The sequence below is a fragment of the Leptodactylus fuscus genome, chromosome 1, assembly GCF_031893055.1.
Source record: "Leptodactylus fuscus isolate aLepFus1 chromosome 1, aLepFus1.hap2, whole genome shotgun sequence".
Lineage (NCBI taxonomy): Eukaryota > Metazoa > Chordata > Amphibia > Anura > Leptodactylidae > Leptodactylus > Leptodactylus fuscus.
In genome coordinates, this window is record NC_134265.1 from 4,746,889 (window position 1) to 4,768,340 (window position 21,452).

The 21,452-nt window shown below is 44.1% G+C and overlaps 3 protein-coding genes across 3 annotated transcripts in view; all 3 read left to right on the forward strand.

Annotated features, from left to right (window-relative positions):
• Nucleotides 1-21,452, forward strand: part of LOC142192512 (uncharacterized) — a 207,719-nt gene that overhangs the window by 52,179 nt on the left and 134,088 nt on the right. Inside the window, exons 10-14 of the mRNA XM_075262424.1 lie at nt 4,581-4,726; nt 4,857-5,036; nt 5,115-5,238; nt 5,322-5,389; nt 5,644-5,764. Of these exons, the coding sequence (XP_075118525.1) occupies nt 4,581-4,726; nt 4,857-5,036; nt 5,115-5,238; nt 5,322-5,389; nt 5,644-5,764 (639 nt within the window). The remainder of the gene's footprint in view (nt 1-4,580; nt 4,727-4,856; nt 5,037-5,114; nt 5,239-5,321; nt 5,390-5,643; nt 5,765-21,452) is intronic.
• LOC142196818 (uncharacterized) lies at nt 15,878-19,962 on the forward strand. Its single transcript, XM_075266801.1, has 6 exons — nt 15,878-16,265; nt 16,562-16,687; nt 16,818-17,199; nt 17,283-17,350; nt 17,441-17,537; nt 19,715-19,962. The coding sequence occupies exons 2-6, from the start codon at nt 16,610-16,612 to the stop codon at nt 19,960-19,962; spliced, it is 873 nt and encodes a 290-aa protein (XP_075122902.1). The 5' UTR covers nt 15,878-16,265; nt 16,562-16,609.
• On the forward strand, nt 20,025-20,992 carry LOC142196829 (uncharacterized; the record flags this gene model as incomplete). Its single annotated transcript, XM_075266812.1, has 1 exon — nt 20,025-20,992. A coding segment is annotated over one exon (741 nt), but the record flags the coding sequence as incomplete, so codon positions are not given.

Consider the following 21,452-nt stretch of genomic DNA (forward strand, 5'->3'; position numbering starts at 1 on the left):
TTGGGTTTAGTGCCCAAAAAGGAGGCTGGCAAGTTTCGGCTCATACATCACCTCTCTTACCCTCCCGGGTCGTCGGTTAATGACGGCATTTCGAAGGAGGATGCGGCGGTGTCGTACACCTCCTTCGACAGGGCCGTTTTTCTGGTTGGTAAGGCTGGTCGGGGTGCTCTGTTGGCAAAATCCGACATTGAGTCGGCGTTTCGTTTGCTGCCGGTGCACCCCGACTGTTTCCATTTGTTAGGCTGTAGGATTAGGGATAGTTTTTTCGTCGACATGTGCCTGCCTATGGGATGTTCCATTTCCTGCTACTATTTTGAGTTATTTAGCTCCTTCTTGGAGTGGTCTTTGCGCTATGAATCGGGCATCCCGTCGGTTTTGCACTATCTCGACGATTTCTTGTTTGTTGGTCCAGGGGATTCACCAGTTTGTGCTTATTTATTGGCTACCTTTCGGTCTCTGATGTCCCGGCTTGGGGTTCCCCTTTCGGCTGAGAAGACGGAGGGCCCATCTACACGGCTGTCGTTTCTCGGTATAGAGATCGATTCAGCCGAGATGGTTTTCAGGCTTCCGCCGGATAAGCTCGACCGTCTCCTCGGCATGGTCGGGGATTTCCTTTTGGCTAAAAAGGTCACGTTACACCAGATGCAGTGTCTCCTCGGCCTCTTGACATTCGCTTGCCGGGTTCTGCCCATGGGGCGCGCCTTTTGTCGCCGGCTGTCGCTGGCCACAAAGGGCGTGCTGCAGCCCGACCATTTTATTCGCATTACGCGTCCTTTAAAAGAGGATCTGCGTGTTTGGTGCGCTTTTCTCTCTCAGTTCAATGGTCGGGCGGTTTGTCAGCAGGCTGAGGTTGCCAATGCCGAGCTTTCTTTATTTACGGATGCGGCTGGTGGTGACGGTTTCGCGGCCGTTTTCGGGGATGAGTGGTGCAGGGGGTCTTGGCCACTACTGTGGTTCGAGACGGGCCTGGTTAAGAACTTGGCTTTATTGGAATTTTTCCCGATTGTGGCCGCGGTAGAGCTTTGGGGAGATAGGATGGCCAATCGTAGGATAGTGTTCTGGTGTGATAACCTTTCTGTAGTGCAGGTCATTAATAGTCAGTCTTCCTCCTCACCTCCGGTGCTGGCGCTGCTTCGGCATTTAGTTTTGCTTTGTTTACAGCGTAATATTTGGTTTAAAGCGCGCCATGTGCCTGGGGTGCGGAATGAGATTGCTGATGCCTTGTCTCGCTCACGTTTTCAGGTCTTCCGTGCCCTGCATCCGTCGGCGAGACCGGAGGGTTGGTACTGCCCCGATTCCTTGTGGAGCCTGGTAGGGAACAACTGCTAGAGCTTATTCGAGATTCGGCATCTGCGACTACTTGGAGGAGTCACTACAGTGCTTGGGTCCTTTGGTTGTCTGTGTCTGGCGGTTCTGTACCCGCGGACGCTCCGAAGCTGCTAGATGTATCTTTGGAATTTTTAGTCAAGTTGAGAGATCAGGGGCTGTCTTACTGCGCTGTAGTTAAAAAATTGGCTGGGGTGGCGTTTATGCTCAAGCTTTTTGGTAGAGTTGATGTTACAAAGCAGTTTGCTGTTAGACAAGTTTTGAAGGGTTGGCGGAAGGAGAAGCGTGGGGGGGATCGGCGCAGACCGGTTTCTTTTAGTTTGTTACGTCGTTTGTTCGGGGTTCTAGAGGTAGTGTGTCGGGATGGGTACGAAGTGGTGTTGTTGCGGGCCGCTTTCGCTTTAGCCTTTTTGCGGCCCTCCGTATTGGGGAACTGGTCAGTCCCAGTAAGTCTAGGCCCGGGGGTTTGGGGGCGGGTGATGTTGTGGCTTCTGAAGCAGAGATTAGGATCTGTCTTCGTCGCTCGAAAACGGATGTTTTCGGGCGGGGAACATGGATCACGATTGGGCGCACGGGATCGGTGTTTTGCCCCGTGTTGTTGGTGAGTGATTACATGTCTCGGCGCCCCCAAGGGGAAGCCTTTTTGTTGCATGAGGCTGGTGCTCCGCTTACTCGTTTCCAGTTTTTGTCAGTTTTTCGTGCCTGTATAGTTGCTGTAGGGCTGGAGCCTCGGGACTTTGGCACCCATTCGTTCCGTATCGGTGCCGCTACAACGGCCGATGCTTGCGGTTTGGGCGACGAGGCTGTGAAGCGCTTGGGGCGCTGGAGGTCCGACTGCTTCCGGTCCTACATTCGGCCTGACCTGATGACTCCCTGAGCCTCGGCGTCCGCTGAGCGTGATGGGGTGCTGATTTGGGCCTTTCCGTCCCCTTTTTTGTGCATGCTATCCGTTTTTTCTCTTTCCTCTCTTTGCAGATAATGGCCCGGTAATGGTGTGGCTCATCGGCCACTCTTTTTTGTTTTGGGCGGAGAAGAGAGCTGCAGTTCGGCCTGGCGGTCTCCACTTTGGGCTGACTGGAGTTGATGTTCGTTGGCGGGGTCGACGGGGATTGCAGTGGAGGCAAGTGCTACCGGAGATAGTGGCTGCGGGTCGTGTGACAGCTGGTCCTGCGGTAGTTGTTGTGCACGCCGGAGGTAATGACTTAGGCCATGTAAAATTGGCCGAACTTATTACTATGATAAAAGAAGACCTCCGCCGCGTTTATGATTTTTTCGATCGCGTGGTCCTCGTCTGGTCGGAGGTCGTGCAACGCCTTTGCTGGAGAGGGGCGCGTGATGTTGCCGCAATTGATAGGGCGCGGCGGGTTTTGAACATTAGGGTCTCCAAGTTTGTTCGATCCTTGGGGGGGGTTGCTGTTCGGCATGTGGAGTTAGAGGGTAATAATGAGAGGCTGTTGATGAAGGACGGGGTGCACCTCGGTCCCATCGGGTCTGATATTTTCCTTTCAGGGTTACAAGATGGCTTGGAACGGGCTTTGGTTCTTTTGGATGGGGGGGCCAACAGGCAGGTGTAGAGGGTGGGCGGTACACTGCCTGTTTGGGTGGCGGGGGGTCCATGCCCAAGTCTGAAGTGGTATTAGCCTACATGCTCGCTGGATCGCAGCGGAGCGTTCAGGAGAAGATGAGAAGGAAAACCGGAAGTGGGGCATGGACGGTTTACCCGTTTATTCGTTATTGGTTTTTTCTAAATAAAGCTGTGGCCTACCCCACTTATACCACACTTTAGTTTACTGTGGTTATTTACTTGCATATGCACATTTAGTAGGGATAGTCACCAAGGGGTAAAGTTATTCCTATAAAGGTATGGGTCCAATGAGTCTAGATAGCCCTAGACTGTGTAAGGAAAGGGCTGTGGACTCATTGGCTAGATTATTAAAGATATTTGGTAAATATTGGTGACGTTTTGGTCTTAGTCCATAAAAAAGAGAGCACGTAGGCGGGTACTCACCTTCTACCACGGACGTTTTGGTGAGAGGAACACCCGCCCACCCTGCCCTTCTGGTTTTGGTATCTGTGGACTGGTTTTTTCTCTTTGTTTGTTCGTTTTTTTCTTTCTTTCAGATTCGTTGTCACAGCTGGCGGGGGGTCCATGCCCAAGTCTGAAGTGGTATTAGCCTACATGCTCGCTGGATCGCAGCGGAGCGTTCAGGAGAAGATGAGAAGGAAAACCGGAAGTGGGGCATGGACGGTTTACCCGTTTATTCGTTATTGGTTTTTTCTAAATAAAGCTGTGGCCTACCCCACTTATACCACACTTTAGTTTACTGTGGTTATTTACTTGCATATGCACATTTAGTAGGGATAGTCACCAAGGGGTAAAGTTATTCCTATAAAGGTATGGGTCCAATGAGTCTTTATCCCACAGGGATATGTGAAGCTATAATGATAGCCCCTGATCATGTGACTCATTGACTCCTCCCACACCAGTGACATTTTCACAGGTCCTGTAACCACGGTTGCAGTACAGGAGGAGGTATATATATATATATATATGGTGGTCGCTCACAGTCCGGGCAGGATTATACAGTGCACTGAGCAGGTTCGGGGCGACCATCAGAGAACAACACAGAAGATTCCGGATGCCGATTCCTGGAAGATTCTCTGGATTTCTTCTCTGCTCTCGGTGACTACTGACCGGATCTATAAACCGTCGTCTCCCCTCCAAGTCATCGAATTCAGCAGAGAATCGTCTCTATGATATCTGACCGATCACCTGACAACTTGTCTGACACCTTGTGATCTCCAGGAATAGACGACCCCCGATCACATACAGACGTCTGTAACATATGGCGACCCTTTAACCCTTTCCTGCCGCAGCCATTTTTCATTTACAATTTTAAATCTCTGCCTTAAAAAATCTTGGACATTTTTATTTTTCTGCTCACAGATCTGAGGGATTATTTTTTGTTGAAAAAAAATAACAGTTTCTAATGACGATATTTAATATTCTGTGTAATGTGCTGGGAAGATGGAAAAAAATCTTTATACACTGAGCAGCTAAGAAGACGTTACCGAGAATCTGCGGTTTGGTGCAATTCTGGTAATAACAAAGTCTAATATTTTATAACATATCTCTAACTCCATTTAGGGTGCTTTGTAAGACGTGCAATATCCTAAATATCATCTACAGTAATCCTATTTATTCCATGGGATTCCATGTAGTGATTACATTGTCTCATCTTCTCCCCATTCAGGTTCCTACAATATAGAATCCTCTCAGTATCTTCTATATAAGAGAATATTCCTGATTGATCCATCAAGGATGGAAAGAGACAGGAACAAGATGGCGGAAAGTCTATTAAATCTCACCCTAGAGATCATCTACCAGCTTACTGGAGAGGTGAGAGATTCTGATGATGTCATCATGACATCATTCTTATCTATAGTAATAACAGATGATATGACTGGAGAGGTGATGGACTCTGGACATGTATGTAGTGAGATTTATTAATGTGTCTCCCCATAACCAGGATTACACAGTAGTGAAGAAGACCTCTAGTGGGCGCTGTCAGGCTCCTGTGTATGATGGATATGGAGGAACCCTGAGCCCAATCCCGGGGCCTCCACCTCACCCCCTGATACAGGAGGAGATCAATGGACAGAAGATCCTAGAACTCACCAACAAGATGCTGGAGCTGCTGACTGGAGAGGTGACACTGCTGGGAATGCTGGGACATTATACAGTAACTGGAGGGGTCGGGGTGATGACTGTATCATTGTGTTGTCAGGTTCCTATAAGGTGTCAGGATGTCGCTGTCTATTTCTCCATGGAGGAGTGGGAGTATTTAGAAGGACACAAGGATCTGTACAAGGAGGTGATGATGGAGGACCAGCAGCCCCTCACATCAGCAGGTAATAGACATGACTATATACACATGGACTTCCATTATTTGTATGTACAGAATGAATTCAGTCCCTGTCTGTGTTTCCTACAGGTAGATCCAGTAAGAGGACAACACCGGAGAGATGTCCCAGTCCTCTTCTTCCACAGGATGATGATCAGGTAGATGGAGATATTCCCTATGATGTGTAGACGGGCTGTGAAGTCCTTGTGGTCAGTCTTGTTGTATCCAGCAGTATTATATGGTTATATACATGGGCGGTGTCATTGAGCCGCCATCTAATATGTTTATCCGGCTTCTCACAGACCTGCAGCTACTGTCAGGACATCTTTCATCTTCATGCGGATTAATGATCTAGAACATTCTCTGTGACTTCCCCATTCGTCCGGTGACTTTTACATTATTTGTTTCCCAGATTTTCCATCAGGATAAAGATGTGAGCGACATTAATGCTATATCTGTCACAATAAAGGAAGAGCCCTATGTGAGTGGTGATGAGGAGTGTGAGGAGGACATTCCTACAGGGACCCGCCCAGGTGAGGAGTCACCACTATATAAAGCACAGAACGGTCACTGATGCTAAGTCTGTGCTATCTTGTGTAAATGGTCATTGACTCTGCATAAATCAATAATACAGATGAATTTATCTGATATTGTAATAAATCTTATATGATGGAAATATGTCAGGGTTGTGTATAGGTAACTCTTTTTTCCTCTTTCAGTGAATATTGTAACTCACGATATTTAATACTCTTGAGGATGAGATAATTCTATTGGAATCTTCAAGTAAACAAAGTATCATTAGACAATATTCAGTAGGAAAATCGGATCATGAGCACTGCCCTTGGAATTAATCTAAGTGTGCAGCTTTCTTCCACACTGTCTACCAATAAGTATTTGGACACCTGCGGTAGAATAGAAAAACACAATTTCTTCCTCTCCAATAGATGGTAGACCCCAGCAGATGCTTCCTTACAGATGGGATTGATGGATACAATCCTCCCGATGCCTGTTGAAACTCCTGGTGCATGTGAGCCATCGGTTGGGTGCGGTTTCTCTGGCCAGCACCCGTCGGTCTCTATCTCCCAGTTTCAGGGTCTGCTGACTCGGGGCACATTAATTCCGACAATCACCGTTCACCTTCCACTTTGTAATCACACAGGCCACTGTCAATTTTGGGAAATTCAGTTCCCTTGCTATGTCCCTTAAGGATCGAGTATTTCTGTGGTACCCCACATTACCCCTTTCTCGAAATCGGACAACTCTGCACTTCGTGGCATCTTGCATGTGACTAATGCCAATGCTTTTTCCTATTTAACGGCGGAAGGCACAACGTACATCATGACCGCAGATATCTTCATTTGCATGGGTGTCCAAATACTTATTGGTAGACAGTGTATAGTCAAGTAGTTTCCTCGAGACTTCGGTTCATTCTCTCTCACTGCTTGAGTATGTAGATATCAAAGTCTTTATCGTCACGTTGGACTTGATTAAACTCTTTTTCTTCCTTATTTCTCTTATTTTCTGATTTCTCCCACCATGTACCATATTATTATTATTATTCATTTTGTTATAATACTTATTGTGATGTATTAAATATTGATACAATATTATTACATAATTCAAAATTATTACATAATAATATTAATGGAACAATTAGTAATTTTGTAACATATTGTGACTTCATTAACTAACTTTACACTTGGCTATCTCTGGAGCTCCCATTGAGATGAGCAGCACTACACTTCTTGTAGATTTTGTCATCTTTGTTTCTAGAAGTTTATGAACCTTCACTCTGATTGACCAGGTTCCTTTTCTATGAGTTTGTACAACCCTTTGGGGATGTCTTTGCTTAGATCGGTCAGATACTTGTATAGTTTTACCTTTGCGTTGGTTTCTTTAGTTTGCAGTGTCTTTCCTTGTGATGCCCCTTTGGGGTTTGTGGACACAGGGTCACCTCCAGCTGATATTCCAGATTCCATTTGCTTTCCATCATCCTGCTGGAATTTCTCCTCCAACTTTCTAACATTATCTACAAGTAGTAATGACCTCCGCACAGACCCTGGACCTGTCTTAGGCTCTTACTCATGTGACATATGGAGTATATCAGGAGGAGTAAAAGGACTGTAGCCAAGTGTAACCTGACTTTTATTTTATTTTAAATATGATTTTTATTGAAAAGAAGAAAACTTTTACAATATAATAAAAAAGCTTTTACAAACATAAGAAGAATCGGCATAGGTCCAATCAGTAGAACAGGAATTGCAAGTTGGAACTTCGGGCTGCAACCCAAATATATGGATGACACAAACATGACCAAACAAACAAAGACCAAAGGACCAGATATACAAACGCTACAAAGACACCAATTCTACGAGAAGACAGGAAAAGAATGAAGAGGGGAACACAACCAGAAGGGAACAGGAAGGGAAAAGGAAAAAGAAAGAATAGGGGAGACGGAATAGGGACAGAAATGAACGGGAAAACCAAACAATAACATAAACAACATAACCACATACCTGAATACAATACTGAGGAAACACAAAATACATCCAAAAAAGAAAAGAAAATAAAGCCACCTGGGATAACAACATAGTAGGCAGATAGTGATCAAGGGGTCCCCATGGGAGCAGCCTGAGGCCGAGGAGAAAGAACACCCTTATTAGACTCCACATACGAAATCCAAAGAGACCACTGGGATTGAAACTTGGCGTAAGTATGGTTTTTGTTGGACAACAGACGTTCCAAGGTACATGCCAAGTTCACATGGTGAAATAATTCAGCTAAGGTCTAACAAAGAGCAGACTTCCACTGACGAGCAATCATGGCCCAAGCTGCGAGCACGATCTGACCCAGAACGACCTGCATCTCCGAGGGAAAACTACCAACATCTAAGAAACAAAGGGCGAGACCAGGAGAAGGACTGATATCAAAACCGGCTATGGTGGACATGAAATAAAATACCGCTATCCAGAAGGCACGAACCGGTGGGCAGTCCCACCACAAATGCAAGAAGGAACCTACTTGACCGCACCCCCTCCAGCAGAGTCTGGAACAAGAAGAATCAATGTGCGCCATTTGGGTCGGGGTCCTATACCACCTCAGCATAATTTTCAAGGCCGTTTCCCAATGTGCCGCCCCCTTAGATACGCGCTTAACAAATCCAGCTGCCGTATACCAGTCCGACAGAGGGATGGTTCTGGCAAGATCCGCTTCCCAACGGAGCAGGTGAAGAGGCTTGACCCTTTCCGGGGGGACAGAGAAAAAGCCGTAAAACACAGATAACCCACCTCTAACAGGCATGAACCTATTCCACAGTTTTAAGGCTAACCTGGGAAAGGTCAATCTAGAGGGCTCATAGGATTGAAAAAAATGACGCAACTGCAGATATTTAAAGAAGTCTGTTTTAGGGAGCTGGAACTCTTCCTGCAACATGGAGAACGACTTAAATCCGTCATCAGAGTATAGATGGGCCACTTTATAGAGACCCCTAGAGACCCATCCACGAAGTCGCAGCTGGGGGAGAAAAGAGGTCAAATATAATATGGGTAGCTTCGACAAAGGGACCAGGTCTTCCCTAGAGGTATATGACAAAAAGTAACGCCAAGCAGAAACTGAGGCCCTAATACTCAGCAAGGGAGAGGAAGCGATGGGTGGGCTCAAATCCTTAGGACGTAAAATACTCATAAGCGGGGCATCTAGAAGGCATTCCTCAATTTCGGCCCAACGCCATTTAGAAGTCTCATCCCACCCGGCCTTAAGTTGATCTAGGATAGACGCCATATAATATTTTCTAACATCTGGGACACCCGCACCCCCATGGGACCAAGGGCGCGTCATCACCTTAAGTCGGACCCTGGATCTCTTACCCTCCCAAATGTAGTTGGAAAGGATAGACTGAAGCTTAGTAAAATATGAGTCAGGGAGGGGGATGGCAACTGTACGGAACATATACAAAATTAGAGGTAACACCATCATTTTGACAATGGCGATTCTGCTAGCCCAAGACAACATCGGTTGTGAGAAGGAGGCAAGGAGAGAAGTGATTTTGGTCAGAAGGGGGATATAATTAGCAGAGAACAGATCAGAACTAGGGGCCGTCAGGGAGATGCCAAGGTAAGCTATACGGGAGTCATTCCATTGGTAGGGGAATTGAGAACTGAGATCCCGTCTCAACGAGGGAGAGATGATAACAGGCAATATCTGTGATTTGGAGGAATTTACCTTATAATAAGAAACTTTACCAAATCTCTTTAGAACCTCCGTAACCACGTAACCAGTTTCTAATTTGACTTTTTCCCATTGCTTTCAATGTCTTAACTTGTTATAAGTTCTCATGGTTCAGTAAGTTATCAGGTTAAAGTTGGCTAGATATGTATGTATGAAAATATTTATAAAGAAATATTATAAATATTAATACAATGAAAAAATTGTAACTTTAAATTTTTTTATTTTTTTTTTATACAGATAACACAAGAGAGAAGCCATTTTCATGTCCAGAATGTGACAAATGTTTTACTCGAAAATCAAGTCTTTATTACCATCAAAAAATTCACACAGGAGAGGCGCCATATTCATGTTCAGAATGTGGGAAAAATTTTATCATTAAATTTCAACTTGATAGACATCTGAGAACTCACACGGGAGAGAAGCCATATTCATGTCCAGAATGTGGGAAATGCTTTATATACAAATCAGATCTTGTTAAACATCAGAAAATTCACACGGGAGAGAAGCCGTATTCATGTCCAGAATGTCGGAAATGTTTTACACAAAAAACACATCTGGTTGCACATCAGCAAGTTCATACGGGTGAGAAGCCATATTCATGTCCAGAATGTGGGAAGTGTTTTACAAGGAAGGTGAACTTTATAGAACATCAGAACATTCACACGGGGGAGAAGCCATTTATATGTCCTGTATGTATGAAGTGTTTTAACCACAAATCATCTCTAATCACACATCGGAGAATTCACACAGGAACAGTATATACATGTGCGGAATGTGGGAAATGCTTAAGTCGCAGATCGAATCTTCTGAAACATCAGAGAACTCACACAGAGAAGTATACAGTAGTACAAGATACCATCATGTCGTAGAAGAGACAATGGGAGCAATGGGGATCAATAACCAATGAGTAAGAAATGGATCCAGGTACCATTAACCCCTTGAGGACACAGCGATTTCTCAATTTTTTGGTTTTCTCCGCCTTCCAAAAGCTGTATCTGTTTTTCCACTCACAATGTCGTATAAGAACTTATTTTTTGCAGGACAAACTGTACGTCATAAAGATATTTGATATTCCGTACAGGCCAGATATGAAATTAAAAAATAGGACAGAGTTGCAATAAAACAATGGGATTGCGCAACTTTCTTACAGAATTGAATTTTCACTGTATAGTAAAAATAACATGTTACCTCTATTCTGTGGGTCAGAACAAACATGGTGATATCGACTTTATATAATTTTTTTCAGGTTTTAATGCCTTTACAATAACTCAATGCTTTGAAAAATAGACTAAAATTTAGTCCGTATGCAGCGCAATTACACAATTACAAAGGGGTTTTAGGTCCCTAGTTACAACCAGAGAGGCAGGTTAGCTAGCCATTGTAAACAATCAATTAACCTATCATATAAAACTAAGGAAATAGGCAGGACACATTGTATTTTTGATGCAGCAATAGAAGTTATAATAATAAATTTTATTTATATAGCGCCAACATATTCCGCAGCGCTGTACAATTTGTAGGGTTCAAATACAGACAGATACATAACAAAGAACGTCATTTCACACAATGGGACTGAGGGCCCTGCTCGCAAGAGCTTACAATCTATGAGGTAGAGGGGGTGACACATGAGGTAGCAGAGGCGGCATTGCTTATACAGGGTCAGACACTTCTGTAATAGAGGTGACTGTCATTACACAAACATAAGACTTTATGAGCCGTCACCAGTCGTGTCCTGTAACATGTGGATGGAGCTTGGACATATAAAGTTATCCTGAGATGACATCATATCATGTGGGGTAATGTGGGGGCGGGGACAGAGAAGGGTTACATTTTGGGGATTCTAATTATAGTACGGAAGGGTTTACGTTAGAAATTGTGATAGGCTTGTCTGATAAGATGTGTATTTAGTTTGCGTTTGAAACTGTAGAAATTGGGAGTTAATCTGATTGTCCGGGGTAGAGCATTCCAGAGAAGTGGTGCAACTCGGGAGAAGTCTTGTATACGAGCGTGAGAGGTTCTGATAATAGAGGATGGAAGTGTTAGGTCATTGAGTGAATGGAGAACACGGGTTGGGCGGTAGACAGAGATGAGATGAGGGAGGCAATGTATGGAGGTGCGGCATTATGGAGAGCCTTGTGGAGGAGAAGGAGAAGGTTATATTGTATTCTGTAATGAATAGGCAGCCAATGTAGCGACCGGCACAGACCGGAGGCCTCGCTGTAGAGACCGGCACAGACCGGAGGCCTCGCTGTAGCGTCTAGCCTGATAGATGATCCTGGCCGCTGCATTCAGAATAGATTGTAGAGGGGAGAGTTTAGTGAGGGGAAGACCGATTAGTAAGGAGTTACAGTAGTCAAGGTGAGAATGAATCAGAGAGACAATAAGTGTCTTTAGTGTATCTCTGGTAAGGAAAGGGTGTATTCTGGAGATGTTTTTGAGGTGGATGTGACATGAACGTGCAAGTGATTCAATATGAGGGAACATGGGAAGAATATGCAAATCTGTCTCCCAAGATGTAAACAGGGAGACAGTGCCTCTGTTATGCTGCCCTCTATAGCAAGCACCCTGAACAACATGCCCGACTTCCCAGAAGTCTTTACTGCATGATGCGAGGTTATAACCAAATCAATTTCTCAGCTACGGACGGCACTGTTGGCAGCATAACAGAGGCACTGTCTCCCTGTTTAAATCTTGGGAGACAGATTTGCATATTCTTCCCATGTTCCTTTGCAGTGGAGCAACTATAGCTGTATAAGTCTCCACACACCTGAGAAGGTGGTCTCTCCCTAAGGATAGACATCCCCTCAATATGTGGGGTGAACCTACTGTGGCAACCCCCTTTTTAAGTGTACAAACCTCTATTTGGGCATGGAGATATTTGCTGTCACGCTTCTCTTTGGAAGATCTAGCTCCTCTGATCAATCTCCCGTTACTCTATCTGACTACATTTATTCTGCAATTGGAGGTTTGGGGATGGATATCTAAGGGTCTTTATAAAATTGCCCAACTCTATGCAGATGGCCATTTCAAAACATTCTCTATGTTGAGAGATGAATTTGATCTCTTAAAGAATGACTTCTTTAAATACTTACAGATTCGGCATCTTTTCCAGACTTATGACGTATCGAGGCTCATATTCCCTAAAGTGGCCCTACGTCAGTGGAGGCAGCTAGCCCCCACAAAAGGTGGCACCTCATCGTTATACAGTTTCCTCTCTATCCCATCCAGACAGTTCAAGCCCGAGTGTTTAATGAGATGGGAATCCGATCTTGCGAGACCTATCTCTTTACAGGAATGGTATGATGCCAGCAGTTTTGTTAAGCGAGTATCGAGGGGCCTATTGGGAGACAGCACAAAAGATCTTACTCCACTGGTATAGAACTCCTAACCAACTGGCGCATGTAGATCCCACCTATTCGAAGTTTTGCTGGAGAGGATGTGGGCAGGTAGGCTCCCTCATCCATATGTGGTGGGAATGCCCCCCAGTCCAGGCCTTCTGGGTGGCTGTTTTTCATTTCATGTCCTCTGTGGTTGGCCTCACTATTTCGCCATCACCAAGCCTTGCGCTTTATTTCCTAGAGTCTGGTACATTCCCAACTGGTTCATATACTGTCCTGGGTCAGATTATCTTGGCAGCTAGATCCATGATTGCCCGTCAATGGCGGGCTGCTCCTTGTTTGACTGTGAATGAGCTGGTCTACCATGTTAATTTAGCATATACCCTGGAAAGGATGCTAGCCACCAAAAATCACACCTTTTCCAAATTTTGCTCTAAATGGGCTCTCTGGCTCCCCCTAATGGAGAAGGGGATCCCATGATGTGGATGTGGACTGAGTGGAATGAGCTCTGACATTCTTCCAGGACTCTCAGATAGGGCTTATGAAACCAGCCGATGTTACGGCGACCAAGAAGAAAACTTTGTAGGTCAACAATTTTGTTGTAGCTTCTTGAAGAGGCTCAAATGGAGATTCCATCAGCGCATTAATGACCACTGCAGGTCCCGTAAAGGAGCTGGGTTCTTGGAGAAACTGAAGCAGCCAGTCTATAGTAGATGGCTGTAAGGAGGACTTGGAACACCAGGGTTTGTAAATGTCCCTTTTGCGCTCTAGAATGATATTTATTGCCTCAGACAGGAACCCAATTCTCTTAAGTTTTCCAAGTCAGTCGTCAGGCTGTTAGATGTAGAGGTTACGGGTTTCGGAGAAACACCCCGTTCTGAGATAGGAGACGTGATATTACCTCCCTCTCGATTGAAACCAGGCTAGTGACAACCAGGCCTGATGGAGCCAAAATGGAAGAACTGCTATGACTTTTGCTTTGTCTTTGGAATTAGTGGAAGAGGAGGGAAAACATCTGAGTCCTTCCCCCCAGTGGATGGAAAAACCACCTGTAATTCTCTGAGGTAGGATGAGAGTGCTTGTTCCTCTTGTACCCAAAGGTGCTCCAAACAAACATCCCAACCTTGGAGGCATCTGTAGGCATCTTCTGAGGTAAGGGAGCTATGGACTATGGATTTCCCCTGAAGAAGAGTGCAAAGAGCGAGCCACCAGAGAAGACCTCTATGAGTATATGCTGAGATTTTGAATATTCTGTCTAAATGATTGTAATTTTTGTCCCATGACTTTCGGATGTCTTGTTGAAGACTTCTCATGTGAGCTAACCCAAGGTATGACATCTATGGCCGAGGTCATGAGTTTTTATCTGCTTTAAGCAAAACATGACGTTTGTCCTTGTTGAAAACATAAAACTCTCCCCCTCGTGAGTCAGAGCTGGAGGAGCTTAGTGCAGGTCCCTGAGCTGAGGGAGATCTTCTGGCCTTTTTAGGGCAGCCTTTGTCTCCTGAAACACTTCAGTAACTGCTGTTTAAGCCGCTCCATAAATGCCTTAGGGTCCTGTCCTGGAGAGTAGGCCACAGGAGAGGAACAAGGCACACAGGCAGGGACTGCTCAGACCAGTCAGCCTTACAGCAGAGGACGAGTGCGCCATGGTGCCCGTTACCAGCTTCTGGTTGTTTACAATGTTGATGGATGCCAGTCCCGGAGCATCACGTGTCGTTTCCAGTGCGCCATGTCTAGTGAATTGTGAATCAAGACCAGTCCAAAGAGAAAACAATGGGTAACATCTTGGAACACTTTCGAAACTGAAGAACAGGGACTCATCCCTGTATACAGCCCGTAAGCCAAGCAACTGCCAAAAAATCCTTAACATTTTAACCCCTTTAAAAAAATCCAAAACTGGGCAAAATTTTTTTTTTTCTAAAAGTCGCCATATTCTGACACCCTTAACTTTTTTATACTTACGTGTACGGGGATGTATAGGGCGTCTTTTTTTGTGGGGCCGGCTGTATTTTTTAGTTTTACCATTTTGGGGAATTGCTATTGCTTTGATCACTTTTATTAAAATTTTTATCAGAGGCAAAACTGTGAAAAAAAACGGCAGTTTGACACTTTTCCTGCTACGGCGTTTACTGTACGAGAAAAATATTTAGATATATATAGAATTATATAGATTTGTAGAGCGGGTGATTTTGGACACAGGGAGACCTAACATGTAGGTGTTTCACAGTATTTAACTACTTTTATATGTGTTCGGGGGACGGGGGGGTGATGTGAATTTTTATTATTACATTTTTTTATCCATTCATTAGACCCCCTAGAAGTCTTGAACCCCAGGGAGTCTGATCACTAATGTGATGCAAACACTTCAGTAACTGCAATTAGTCTGCAATAGAATCCAGTGAATGACAGGTTGGAGAGCCTTCACAAGACTCCCGGCTGTCATAGCAACGTGATGCCGGGAAAATGGCGCCTTGGTCAGCTTTAACTGAGGCGCCATTTTGGCCATTAGCACTGAGTGTTTACTGTATAAAACTATTGTAATAGTACGGCAGGTGTCGTTAAGGTTGTTAAGGAAGTTCTGAAGGTTTGATCCTTTTTTGGTACATACATGTCACACGCAGACGTCTCCTCCACATACATGTCACACACAGACGACTCCGCTACATACACGTCACACACAGATGGCTCCACTACATACACGTCACACACAGACAGCTCCGCTACATACACGTCACACACAGACGGCACCACTACATACACGTCACACACAGACGGCACCACTACATACAGTACATGTCACACACAGACGGCTCTGCTACATACACGTCACACACAGACGGCTCTGCTACATACACGTCACATACAGACAGCTCTGTTACATACACGTCACACACAGACGGCTCCGCTACATACACGACACACACACACAGATGGCTCTGCTATATATGACTCTTTGACTCCTCCCACAGGTGACTGATCACATGACTATGACATCACAGGTCCTTTAGCTCACTATGATTTAGCGTTTATGAAGCTATAACAGCAGGAACTGATCATGTGACTCATTGACATCATCACAGGTCCTGTAACCACGGTTGCAGTACAGGAGGAGGTATATATATATATATATGGTGGTCGCTCACAGTCCGGGCAGGATTATACAGTGCACTGAGCAGGTTCTGGGCGACCATCAGAGAACAACACAAAAGATTCCGGATGCCGATTCCCGGAGGATTCTCTGGATTTCTTCTCTGCTCTCGGTGACTACTGACCGGATCTATAAACCGTCGTCTCCCCTCCAAGTCATCGAATTCAGCAGAGAATCGTCTCTATGACATCTGACCGATCACCTGACAACTTGTCTGACACCTTGTGATCTCCAGGAATAGACAACGATCAGATACAGATGTCAATGTCGGGTGAACCTCGAGAGATCTGTTATGTGAATATTTGTTGATTCCGTCTGCAGGTGCGATTCAGATTGTTATCATATTCTGGGGTCTCTTCAGGCCCAGGGAGGTGCCTAAGACACCGACACTCCGCTCCCCGGTCACACCGCAGGGCTCTCAGCTGTGATAAAGAAAAGAAACCTGAAAATGTCCTGTTATATTATATCACAAACCAGTCACATGGACAATGGTCGTGAGAGAAGAACCTGTGTATACAACGTGCCCTGAAACCCCGTCATATGGATAAACTATAAATGTTATTATCTCCATTAATTGTGTTTATTACATTACATTGTCTCATCTTCTTTATCTGCAGGTTCTTACAACATAGAATCCACTCAGTTGATGTCTCCTATAGAAGAGAATGGAAAGAGACAGGAACAAGATGGCGGAAAGTCTATTAAATCTCACCCTAGAGATCATCTACCAGCTTACTGGAGAGGTGAGAGATTCTGATGATGTCATCATGACATCATTCTTATCTATAGTAATAACAGATGATATGACTGGAGAGGTGATGGACTCTGGACATGTATGTAGTGAGATTTATTAATGTGTCTCCCCATAACCAGGATTACACAGTAGTGAAGAAGACCTCTAGTGGGCGCTGTCAGGCTCCTGTGTATGATGGATATGGAGGAACCCTGAGCCCATTCCCGGGGCCTCCACCTCACCCCCTGATACAGGAGGAGATCAATGGACAGAAGATCCTAGAACTCACCTACAAGATGCTGGAGCTGCTGACTGGAGAGGTGACACTGCTGGGAATGCTGGGACATTATACAGTAACTGGAGGGGTCGGGGTGATGACTGTATCATTGTGTTGTCAGGTTCCTATAAGGTGTCAGGATGTCGCTGTCTATTTCTCCATGGAGGAGTGGGAGTATTTAGAAGGACACAAGGATCTGTACAAGGAGGTGATGATGGAGCACCAGCAGCCCCTCACATCAGCAGGTAATAGACATGACTATATACACATGGACTTCCATTATTTGTATGTACAGAATGAATTCAGTCCCTGTCTGTGTTTCCTACAGGTAGATCCAGTAAGAGGACAACACCGGAGAGATGTCCCAGTCCTCTTCTTCCACAGGATGATGATCAGGTAGATGGAGATATTCCCTATGATGTGTAGACGGGCTGTGAAGTTCTTGTGCTCTTTTTTCATTGCCGAATTACAATATTTATTTCACAGCTTCAGGATGAAGATCTGGACAATGTTGTGGCTATAACAATAAAGGAAGAGCCCTATGTGAGTGGTGATGAGGAGTGTGAGGAGGACATTCCTACAGGTGAGGGGTCACCACTATATAAAACACAGAAGGGTCACTGATTCTATATTCCTTTCAATATATTCTGCATAAATTATTGATAGTATTATATATCAAAGAGGGATCAGTTACAGCAGCCCATAGAAGTCTATGAAGAGGGAAGGAGGAGAAGCAGAGAGAGATTTGGGAGGTAGAATCTCTTGTATTCAGTATGTGCAGTGTGTGGGGGACATCATAGTAGTTCGTCTCCAGCCGCCAGCTCAGGGAAAACTGAATGTCAGAGATAGAGCCTGCCGAGGGGAAACAGGTGAGAAATGTAAATACAAGTCATCTATATCCAGAAGTGATGTTACACACATATATATATATATATGTATATACATATATATATATATATATATATATATATATATATATATATATATATATATATATACGCACTGCAGCTTTTCAGGAAAAGCCACTGGAAAGTGTAGATACAATGGAGGCTCTGTGTCCGCTGAGACTGTCCATTGGCTATATACCGATACATCCGTTCAGTCAGCAGTTAGCTACTCAATGACATAGCTACATGTCCTGCAGAGATAAGTGGCTACACGGTATCGGCTGCAGGAGCAGGAGGCGGCTGACATTCCAGAGAGAGACATGCCTGATCACTCACTGAGTTCTGGGTTTGGTTATAGAAGCCGCCATGATGCAGTTTCCTCTCAGCCCAGCAGTCAAGTGATTTGCAGGGCTGGAAACTGCAGGAGCTGCTGGGTCCTAGAGAACCCATATTAGCTGTGCAGTCTATACCAGGGCGTGCACTGGGGCTAATGCACTAACCCAATAACAGTGAAAATCAGCAAAAAAAAATTTAGGTGACTATGCCCGGCAAAGGTCTATTATGTGGCACCACCAGGCCCACACCACAGCTATATGTTACCTGCACAAGAATCTCCATAATGGGGAGGGGAAACTAGAAAAAAAAATCAGTAGCACAGAAAAGATTTTCTTCCGTTTTTTTATACATTTGTCCAAAAATTACACAAAAGAAAAAAAAAAAAACATGCAAAACTAAGAATGAGATAAAAATAAATCCATAAGAATCAAGGGAAAAAAAATATTAAAAAAGTGCAAAAAATATTCATCCGAATGAAAATGAGGAAAGCACAAGGAAGTAGAACCGGACTGGGGAATCCTGCATGAGGGGATTACCGGAATAACCACACACGGCATGCGCTATCACCAGTAACACACAGCAAGAAATCCAAGAGGCAGGATGAACCTGGCCAAGGGGGACCAGTATGGGACAAAGTGTCAGAAAACAAGTGCACGTGCAGGCTAAGGAGCAAACCAGGCAGAGAAAGCAGTGGGGTCAAAACCTGGAGTATATGGGGATAGCTGGAAGAAAGCAGAGTTATAACACACGTCACGACCAGGAGATCGGCAGATACACAGGACAAGGTAACCGGAGCGAGCTCAGAGAGAACAGAGCCTGGAAACAACTCAGTCACAGGCACCACAGCAAAGGCAGGGTCAGGTCAAAATACATATCTCAGCCCGTGATCGGTGGCTGAACTAGAGTCCTTGTCCTGTGTCCCAAACCTCTGACTAGCTGTGAAGGCCGTGTGACCAATCACGTCATGTAGATTCTTCCATACAAGGGAACGATAAGTCCTCGGAGGAGAAAGGAGCGCAGAGATTTAGAATCCTGACTGTGTTGTGGGGCCAGCAAACAACGATACATCACCCAACAATCCAGCGTTGTCTTGTTGTTCTACATATATTAGTCACATGACCCTGTGCCGGCCAAATTTCTGACAGTGACTACACTTTGCAAATGGAGCTTACTACATTATCAATGAAGCTCATTATAGTGTCACTAATACCGGGACCACCCCAAGAAGTAGTGACATGGTGGTGTCCCTGCAATGGAGTCCAGATCCCTTTCTGTGCCCTGAGAGCTTCTTGTAGATCGTCATCTGCGTTACCAGCAATGTCTTGGTTACCCATTGAACGGCGCTGCATGCCTTATAATACAGACGTAGCCGAGTGTAACATGACATCACTTTCAGGTTGAAAGTGGCTGCACATGTCTCTATGGAAATATTACACACAAATGTTCTAAAGATCAATATCATTTTGAAAAATTGTAAAATAATAAGATTTTCTATAAAAAAAAAGTTTTAAATTGAAAAAATGTTTATTTTTTACAGACTACTATAGCAGGAGCTCAGAGGGACATCTGATATCTACAGATTATAAAGCAGAGGATCATGGTATCACACAAGATCCATATGAAGAACATGTCATTACCCCAGATATACCCTCAGCCCTTGACAGCAAAGATCTATCCTCTGAACCTATTAGGGGGAGTTCACACGGAGTAAAATGGAGTGTAATTTGGAGCGTTTACGGAGCGTTTACGGAGCGTATACGGAGCGTTTACGGAGCGTTTACGTAAACGCTCCGTATACGCTCCGTATACGCTCCGTAAACGCTCCGTAAACGCTCCAAATTACACTCCATTTTACTCCGTGTGAACTTACCCTTATATCCATCCAATCTTCTGATTCATCGCAGACTGTGAAGGAAAGTAAAACATACAGGGAAGGTGTTGTAAATCCCAGAACTCACACAGGAGAGAAGCCATTTTCATGTCCAGAATGTGGCAAATGTTTTACTCGCAAATCAAGTATTTATTACCATCAAAAAATTCACACAGGAGAGGCGCCCTATTCATGTTCAGAATGTGGGAAAGGTTTTATGAGTAAATTACAACTTGATAGACATCAGAGAACTCACACGGGAGAGAAGCCATATTCATGTCCAGAATGTGGGAAATCCTTTAAACAAAAAGCACATCTTTGGATTCATCAAAGACATCACACAGGGGAGAAGCCATATTCATGTTCAGAATGTGGGAAAAGTTTTACTCAAAAAACACATCTGGTTGCTCATCAGCAAATTCACACGGGGGAGAAGCCGTTTTCTTGCCCAGAATGTGGAAAATGTTTTACAAGGAAGGTGAACTTTATAGAACATCAGAACATTCACACGGGGGAGAAGCCATTTATATGTCCTGTATGTATGAAGTGTTTTAACCACAAGTCCTCTCTCATCGCACATCGGAGAATTCACACAGGAACAGTATATACATGTGTGGAATGTGGGAAATGCTTAAGTCGTAGATCGAATCTTCTTAAACATCAGAAAACTCACATCAAGAAGCAGACATTTATACAGTCGTGTGATACAAGCAGATGAGTAAGAATTGGGCATGTTTACCATTAACCCCTTAAGGATAGAGCAATTTTAAATTTTTGTGGATTTGGTTTTTCTTCCCCTCTTTCCCCTATCTTTATTTTGTCTGTTCATGGAGCTTAATTTTAGATACAAGTAAGTATAACGGTTTTTGGAGCTCACCATGTATGCTGTGGAACTCTTCGGGGTGCACGAACTTACTCCCTCGGACTCTCAGGGCTGCAACACGTACAAAGGAAAAAAAGAAAAAAGTTCTGCAACTCTCCGATGTTCTCTTTATCTTAAAACATAATTTTTATTTCATCCGTAAATAAAAAAAAAAAAAAAAAAAAAAAACATACAAAGAAAGAAAAAAGAAGAAATATAAAAAAAACGCCTACGCGTTTCAGAATCTAATGTTCCTTAGTCATGGCGTCAAACAGTCATGACTAAGGAACATTAGATTCTGAAACGCGTAGGCGTTTTTTTATATTTCTTCTTTTTTCTTTCTTTTTGTATGTTTTTTTTTTTATTTACGGATGAAATAAAAATTATATTTTAAGATAAAGAGAACATCGGAGAGTTGCGGAACTTTTTTCTTTTTTTCCTTTGTACTTAATTTTAGATGGTCAAATTATAATTTATACATATACGGTATCTTTTGATATTCCATAGAATGCAAAGCTTAAAAAAATTCTAAATGGAGATGAA

Coding starts and splice junctions, on each gene's coding strand:
- LOC142196818 (XM_075266801.1), top strand. CDS start 16,610: ATGGAAAGAGACAGGAACAAGATGGCGGAAAGTCTATTAAATCTCACC. Junction 16,688..16,817: donor TCTACCAGCTTACTGGAGAG/GTGAGAGATTCT, acceptor CCCCATAACCAG/GATTACACAGTAGTGAAGAA. Junction 17,538..19,714: donor TGAGGAGGACATTCCTACAG/GTGAGGGGTCAC, acceptor TATTTTTTACAG/ACTACTATAGCAGGAGCTCA.